The sequence below is a fragment of the Malus domestica genome, chromosome 07, assembly GCF_042453785.1.
Source record: "Malus domestica chromosome 07, GDT2T_hap1".
Classification (NCBI taxonomy): domain Eukaryota; kingdom Viridiplantae; phylum Streptophyta; class Magnoliopsida; order Rosales; family Rosaceae; genus Malus; species Malus domestica.
Genome location: NC_091667.1, coordinates 36,823,013 through 36,831,015, shown reverse-complemented (window position 1 = coordinate 36,831,015; position 8,003 = coordinate 36,823,013). Strand labels below are relative to the sequence as shown.

Genomic DNA, 8,003 nt, shown 5'->3' with positions numbered 1-8,003 from the left:
TTCTGGTACTCATTTTTCTATGACCATTTTCAACGAAAATGTAACAAAATATCTCCCATGATAATCATAACTCAAGATTTCCCATTTGAAGTTTTGTGAGAATGGAGTAGACTCTTGTCTTTCCTAAAATGACTAATTGCTTGGGATGACACTTCCTGAAGAGATTCGATCATCATAATACTTTTCTTTTTTTTTTGGACATAGGACTGCTTGTTTTATTATCAACAACACACATTTACAAGAGGTCTACATACAAAATAAACACAACAACAAAGTGTGGACCTCCATGTACAACAAAACCAAGCCCAACAGAAAAAGAAAAAAACCTAAGAGCCTGCATCATCTACTGATGCATCCTCTGCTGCTGCTGCCATCAGAAGGACCACCAAACTCGAAACAGTGGTCTGAAAACAAGCCAAATCAAGCCCCCAAAATGAATAAAAAGAAAACTTCAACAACCTCCAAAGAGCACATCGAAGGTCGGCACCACAAATCGAAGGAAGCTCGTAGGAAACAATCCACGAACGACAGAGGCAACAAGGCCAAGTTGAGGCAAGAAGGTGGTGAGAACACATGAGCATCGATAAAATCCAAAGCTCTACACATCTTCCTCCTAAACGGGAATTGTGAAGATTCGCGTTCACGGTGGTGATTAGTGGAACTCGATCTAGAGTGTGAGGAGTGAGCCAAGTGGAAAGGGTAAGGTGTGGAGCGTTGAAAATAAAGGAGGTGGAGGGAAAAGTAAATGAAGAAGGGGGAGTTGGTGAAGTGAAACCAGAGGCACTAGAGAGAAGAGGAGAAGGTTGAACCAACAAAAAGGTAAAGGAAAAAACAAGCAGAAACAAAAGTAAAGAAAAGGAAAACAAGAGGAGCAAGGGGCTACCACCAATCCTAGCCATGGCTAGGATCGATGGCAGCAAGGAGAAGAATAGAGATGGAAACCCACACCAAGGAGGAGAACTCTCACAAAAAAAGAGAAGCAACCATCATAACACTTTTGACAACATTCTCGTGTATAGAATAATTATTTGGGAAGGCTATTCACTGTTAGAATGTTTTTTACATCACTCTGAAATAGCTACTAGAACTAGAATGAGAAGAAGATTCGGTTCTTGAATTTGAGATAGTGGGTTTTGCAGATTCTTTCTAAAGATGAATGATTAGATGACCAAATCGTTCTTAAGTTATGTTTTTATTCGACATAAATGTTAGTGAGAAGTAGATTTGATGTCACTTTGATCAAAAATTTTTACGTGTTCAGAATCTTCAGATGGTCGGAAAGGCAAGGAGTTGCATGCTCATCTGTTTGAAGTATGGGCTTGATTCTAATTTTTTTTTGTTCACGTAATAAACAAGGTGATCGAAAAGGCTCTCAAGAAATGACATTTTTTCCATTTCAAATATCCTACCATTTGCTTCTGACCTTCCATGGACAGTCAAACCCTCCTATAGACCTTTATTCTTCCCCATATTCTTCTATCCAAATAGAGTAAGTGCCAATGCTAAGAACATATGAGATTCGAATCTTATGTGTTCAGTTTCAGAAATAGTGTAGTAATTGTGTTCAATTTCAGAAATAGTGTAGTATTCGTATTTAGCTTAAAAAATAATTAGTGTTCGATTTCCAAAAATAATGTTCAATTTTAGAAATATTGTAGTACCGTTTAATTTCAAAAATTGTGTTCATTTTCAGAAACAATGTAGTATGGTTCAGTTTCAGAGATATTATAGGTACGTTCAGTTTCAGAAATCATGTGTGTGTAATAGACGCGCACCTGTCCGTTCTCTATTTTATTTTTTGTTATAATAAACTTTTGTCATTTTTATTAAAATATAAGCATTTTTATTAAAATTGAAGCTCTTTTCTTTTTTGTTTTTTAACACAAAATTATTTTCAATAAATAAAATTATAGGACGATTTTTTGTCAAAGTAAACTTCACCCAAATCATTTTCATTAAAACACCCGAAAAAAAAAAACAATTGTAAACAAACGTAACTTAATTTTCCCCGCAACAAAATTTCGTTCTCTCATTCGCCGAGAAAATCGAAAAAAAGTTTCCCCCAGATAAAAAAAAAAAAAATAGAAACAGGAGAAATCGTTCTCAGTTCCCACTTGCCAGTGATTTTTTATTTTTATTTTTGGAACAAAATATGCCAGTGGGTTAACGTCTCGAAATTGAATTGAATTATGGTTTGTATGAAAAGTTAGGAGGATGCCATTACGAATTCAATCAGGATAGTCAATACTCAATACTCAATAGTGAGGAGGAGGATCAAGAATCGAATTCATTCCCACAAGAGAGAGAATAGATGGGTTGGGGTTGGGCAATCTACGAAGGAGTGGTGGCGTTGGGATCGCTAGGGCTGCTGGGATGGGCGGGGCTGTGGTTCTTGAACCGAAGGCTCTACAAAGAGTACGAAGAGAAGAGGGTCTTAGTTCAGATCATCTTCAGCGTCGTCTTCGCCTTCTCCTGCAATCTTCTGCAGCTCGTCCTCTTCGAGATCATCCCCTTTCTCTCCCAAAGGTTAATATATTTATTTTCATTTCCTTTTCTGTTTCCAAGTAAACTATGATTTCATGATTGATTGCATAATTTAATTATTTGCATTTGCATTTGATTTCTGTAAAATAAATTGTATGATTTGGTTGCAGGGCCCGATGGCTCAACTGGAAGCTGGATTTGTTTTGTCTCATACTGTTACTGGTTTTCATGTTGCCTTATTATCATTGTTTCTTGATGCTCTGCAACAATGGTACGCCTACCCACTGCCTCTAGGGCCCCTAGCCTCATACAAACACCTTATACTACCATACTTACTAGTTTAGGAAAATTTAAACTTCAATCTTTTCATCTATTCATCTCAGGGTTCCGGAAGGAACGTGCTGCTTTTGGATCATTCTTGTTCTTGCTAGCCTTCCTTTATGCTTTTTGGCGCATGGGCATTCACTTCCCTATGCCTTCCCCTGATAAAGGCTTCTTCACCATGCCTCAGTTGGTCAGTCGCATTGGCGTCATTGGCGTTACCGTCATGGCTGTCTTGTCTGGTTTTGGAGCTGTCAATTTACCCTATAGTTACTTATCTCTCTTTATCCGAGAAATTGAGGAAACTGAGATCAAGTCCTTGGAAAGACAGCTCATGCAATCCATCGAGACTTGTATTGCTAAGAAGAAGAAAATCATTCTTTCTCAAATGGAGATGGAACGCATTCAAGGATCAGAAGAGGTTCTCTTCACTATCCTATACTTTTCTGTTTCTCGGGTGTAAATACTCGTGCATCTTGATTTCTATACTCCAAAAGTTACTTGTATCGCATATCAATGTGCTAACTCTATCATAATCTTATTCTGTTGTTCAAACTGGTGTTACTTATAAACTGCATTTTGTATTAGCATATCTTTATGGTTTTCTTTGTTAGCAGTGTTTATAAACACAATCCCAACTTGTGCCTAATTGAAGTTATACGTTGCAGAAATTAAAAGCCAGATCTTTCTTTAAAAGAATTGTTGGCACTGTTGTGCGATCTGTGCAAGATGATCAAAAGGAGCAAGGTTGGTTTTGCTTTATGTTTTTTCTTATGATAAGATCTTGCATATTTTCTTTGAAGGAACTCATTGTTTAATTTGTAAAGTTCTCTAATACTTCTCCAGCCATGTTACTTGCATGAGTTGAGATCTACTACTTATGTTGTCTTTTAAGCTTTCCAGACCATCAACATAGTGCGATTACTCTGTAAGGACTTCACAGTTGTCTTTTTTCACTTATGTCCCCCTCTCTCACTCCCCCTTTATCTTTTCGGTTACACAGATATTAGAAACATGGAAGCAGAAGTGCTAGCATTGGAAGAGCTTTCAAAGCAGCTATTCCTAGAAATATACGAGCTTCGTCAAGCAAAGGTTTACTTCCAGTTCTGTAATTTCAGTTATATGATATAATTTTTAAATGATTCCCTATGGGACTGCTGATCTATGTGATTGCTTGTACTGAACCATGCATCTGTTATTTTAAGTACTACAATTTTCATGAACTTCCGTTAAAATGCACCTCAGGCATTATGGCTTTTCAGCCTAGGTGCAAGACTGGAATTTAGGTGCTAGCTTGGATGAAGGGAAATTTCTCTTCAAAACCATTAAGAATTCACCGTGATAATATTTTAATAACTATTCTCTCTCAATTGAAGGTATTACAACTTACAAGTGAAGATTTGTGGATTGGAAATTTGTGTAGGCTATTTAAAACTAATTCCATGTGCCATTTAAGAGTGTAGTAGATGATAAAAGTGACACAGTTAACTAAAGTTAGGGCATAATTATGTTTACCCATATTTAATGGCCAAAATGTGGTGAAGCATAGTGATTGAAACTTGAAGGTGATGAAAAGAAGATTTATATGAACCACTGGTTGTTTCAATACTTTAAACCTATGCCTGTTTGAAGGCATATGAACTTAAATTATTATTCTTGACAGGAGGCTGCTGCTTATTCTCGAACCTGGAGGGGTCATATGCAGAACCTACTAGGTTATGCATGCTCAATCTACTGTGTATATAAAATGATTAAGGTATGGGATGCATTTTTTTTTTTTTGTACTCAATGAGGTTGTTAGAATTGAAGATACTTTAGTTACATAGTTTGCTGATGTTAATTTTATTTTCTTCATGTTAATGGAGAGGGAAAATTTCAAACTGGTCCAAGTGTTTCTTGAAGTTACTACTTTTGATTTTTGGAAAAGTGCCTGACTATTAATTTCTCTGTGCAGTCTTTGCAAAGTGTTGTTTTCAAAGAGGTATTTCTTTCATGTCTCATGTATTGCCTATAATCACTTGCTTACATGTCTGCTTGTGATTTCTACCCTATTAGTGTCAATTTTTGTTTTTGGTAAATAGTAATATGTTCTCTGACAGGCTGGCTCTGTGGATCCTGTGACGATGACAATTAGCATATTCTTGCAGTTCTTTGACATTGGTATCAATGCAGCATTGCTATCACAGGTTAGTTAGCTTAACATTTACACCTTCATTGGCAGACCTTTTGGTTTTCTATCTAAACCTGCAAGCTTGCGGTTGAATAGTATATTTTGGTGTTTTCCCTCTCAAAGGAAAAATTTGCAGTTACATATTATATTACTTTTTTTTTTAATAATATAGACTCCAATTTTAGTGGTACAGACTATATGCCAATCACAGTTTCATACAATTGGACTCCTGATTTGGCCTTATTTTCATATGTGCTAGTTTTCATTTTCCATTTTTACTACTATGGATTGCAAATATTTTTATTATGGATGATTGGTCAGACTATTGAACACATGGTTGACACTTAATTTGTTTTCATTATTGACAGTATATTTCACTCTTGTTCATTGGAATGTTGATTGTTATATCAGTTCGTGGATTCTTGACTAATTTAATGAAGGTAATCCTTCTTATGCCTGCCTTGTTATTTATTTCTAATTTAAGTTGGAGAACCTCAATCCACCAATTGGATTTCTTCAGACTGACTTTTAAAATGCGGTCTGCAGTTTCTTGAGGAAAAAGAAATGATTTCTGAATGCTTGTTTTTTTTTCTTGACTGAGTTGCATACTGCAAGTTGAAACTTGAAAGACAGTTTTTTTCTGGATCTGGAGATAAGAACCAGATGCTCCCACATTGGTCTTAGGTTTTACATGCTAGTGCTGCAATTATATCAAGAAAATAAATGAATTCAGCTGACCCAGGCCTTAGTCCCGTTTTAATCACCTTCTGGGAATAGGCCCTAGTCCACATTGGTCTTTGGTTGTTGAAGAGCAACTGATGGAAGCATAAAACAGATCATCTTTACGGCTTGACTTTCTGGCTTTGCTGTGCACAGTTCTTTTTTGCAGTTTCCAGAGTTGGAAGTGGATCTTCTAGCAATGTTGTATTGTTTCTGTCTGAAATTATGGGAATGTACTTTGTGTCCTCTATTCTATTGATAAGGAAAAGCTTGGCAACTGAGTACAGGTGTGCTGATATTTTATGTTTGTCAACTTTTGTTTTTGTTCTTCTGTCTTCCCTTGGTGTTCAATGGCGTGGTTATGTTTATGAATTTCGGTCAGTTGTATTGAGCTTAATTGCAAGATTAATTTACTCCAGTGTACACAGTGCACCTGGAATTCCTTAAATATTGTGTTTTTTAGGCTAGAAACATGCTTTAAAACTTTGAAATGAACTTTATATACATTTACATGAAATTATAAGTTGCTTATGTTCTCAATTTCAAAACAAAAACATTTTCTTCTATCTATACTACATATAGAAGTATGCAAGGGATTAATGACAAAGAGTAACCGGCCAAAATACTTTGGCTTGTAAGATGAACCCATATAATGACAATAGTATTAGCGTGAAGAATATTTCCTTTTGTAAATGTAAACTACATGCACAATATGTTTGGAATTAATATCTTTTTATGTAATAAATTGAAATATGGAACTCACAATTTATAGTACCATACTATACAAAAGATATTATGACTGGATGACTAAATGAAATTGTTCAAAAGTTTAATAACAATCATATTACTTGAAAAAAGGTTTACTATCCTATTCCTTGTAAAAGTATATTACCATATTTGTATTTAAATGAAAACGTGAAGCTTGTAAAGGAAATGATTGCGGCTTTAGCCATGTCCTGTCTAGAAGTGCAGATGGCCGTCAGAAGCTTTTAGGTCTTCTGTCATATAAGCTTGATTGCATTTAGTCCGTCATTTAGGTAGCTTCTGAGCTGTTGGATTAGTTTTAAAGACAGCTATTATCTCTTGGCAGGATGATCATAACAGATGTATTGGGTGGAGATATTCAGTTTGACTTCTATCACCGGTGGTTTGATGCAATCTTTGTGGCCAGTGCTTTCCTTTCTTTGCTTTTGCTTTCTGCACATTATACTTCTCGCCAAGCTGACAAACACCCGATTGATTAATGGCAAGTATGTAACAAATTTACCTTTTGAATTCCAAAAAGAATAAGAATTGGATCAAATTGAAAGATTAAATTGTTTGTTTAGATTTTTGCTATCTTATATGCCAAGATTTTAATAAGAAGAAAAAGAAGAAAACTATGGGTTTTAAATGACCGATTGCATAATAGTTATTTCAAAAATAATTCATCTAGTTATCTGATATGCACTCAGTCTAATTTTTCTATGAAGTAATTTGTAACCTAGGTGGACAAGTATAATTTTATATTTAATTTATTAAAGTTTTCTAATGATATGATAGGTTTTCTTGTATTATTTGCATTACAGCAGGTGCTAAATGGTATGTTGGAGCTAACGCTTCTTACATGATCAACCAAAGATGAGGAATCCGAATGTATTACATCCAACAACGGTCGGCCAAATTTTTAGAATATTTTTTTTTCTTGCACGTGTACTGATTGATGATCTTGTCATGTTGATGGCGGGGATGGTTTTACACAGAACGGGCTGAAGGGCTGCAGCGCTGCGTTGTATTGTATGCTGAGACTGGGAAGGAGGAAGGAAATGAACGAGGTTCTCCTCCATATTGTTTGTTTGTCATATTTTTTGCCATAATGCCATCATTGCCATGAGCAGATTCTCTATTTTTTCCTCTCAAAGCTCGAATTCTTCCCACGCGTTGAATTTAGTCCCATATTTATTTCGTTTTCGTTGTTTTGTTTTGTTTTCCTTAGTCCTGATTCCCGATCTCTTCTTCGCTGTGACTTTGCGATTTGAAATTGGCGTCGAGTCCAAGCGGTCGAAGAAGAGTGAAGAGGCAAAGGTCACCAACTGGGAAAGGTTGGTGTGGCCAACGCCGGAAACAAGGCTTCGCAGGGATCGCTGCATCCTCACTGATCTCCGCTCTCTTCACCATCTCTCTGTCCTCTCTCTCTCCTCCCTTTCGCTTTTCTCTCATCGGCCACCAAAATAACCCTGTTTAATTCAAATTGATGTTGGTGATGCACAAATCACTAGATTCAGACGTATTGGTTGTTATCTAATTTCAGTTTTCTTATAACAGATCA

The 8,003-nt window shown here is 36.1% G+C and overlaps 1 protein-coding gene across 10 annotated transcripts; it reads left to right on the top strand.

Moving 5' to 3' along the window:
- The first annotated feature begins 1,985 nt into the window (after window positions 1–1,985).
- Window positions 1,986–7,580, top strand: LOC103440033 (GPCR-type G protein 1). 10 transcript variants are annotated; one of them, XR_003775117.2, is made up of 13 exons: window positions 1,986–2,526; window positions 2,655–2,755; window positions 2,868–3,226; window positions 3,474–3,552; window positions 3,809–3,897; window positions 4,469–4,561; window positions 4,760–4,786; window positions 4,905–4,991; window positions 5,344–5,415; window positions 5,852–5,982; window positions 6,786–6,941; window positions 7,267–7,348; window positions 7,438–7,580. XR_003775117.2 is itself a non-coding variant. In XM_008378717.4 (12 exons), exons 1-11 carry the CDS (start codon window positions 2,312–2,314, stop codon window positions 6,937–6,939), a joined length of 1,407 nt encoding a protein of 468 aa, XP_008376939.2. In that variant the 5' UTR covers window positions 1,986–2,311; the 3' UTR covers window positions 6,940–6,941; window positions 7,267–7,580. The 10 variants fall into 10 exon arrangements, 5 of the variants coding, with proteins under 5 accessions (XP_008376939.2, XP_008376938.2, XP_008376936.2 ...); XR_003775116.2 differs by having other exon boundaries at window positions 7,264–7,348; XR_001790507.3 differs by having other exon boundaries at window positions 6,786–6,945.
- The last annotated feature ends 423 nt before the right edge of the window (window positions 7,581–8,003 follow it).

Bases quoted from the DNA above. Each gene is read 5' to 3' on its own strand.
- LOC103440033 (XM_008378717.4), top strand. From the start codon at position 2,312: ATGGGTTGGGGTTGGGCAATCTACGAAGGAGTGGTGGCGTTGGGATCG. The intron at 2,527-2,654 runs GTTAATATATTT...ATTTGGTTGCAG, and splicing joins ATCCCCTTTCTCTCCCAAAG to GGCCCGATGGCTCAACTGGA. The intron at 4,992-5,343 runs GTTAGTTAGCTT...CATTATTGACAG, and splicing joins ATGCAGCATTGCTATCACAG to TATATTTCACTCTTGTTCAT.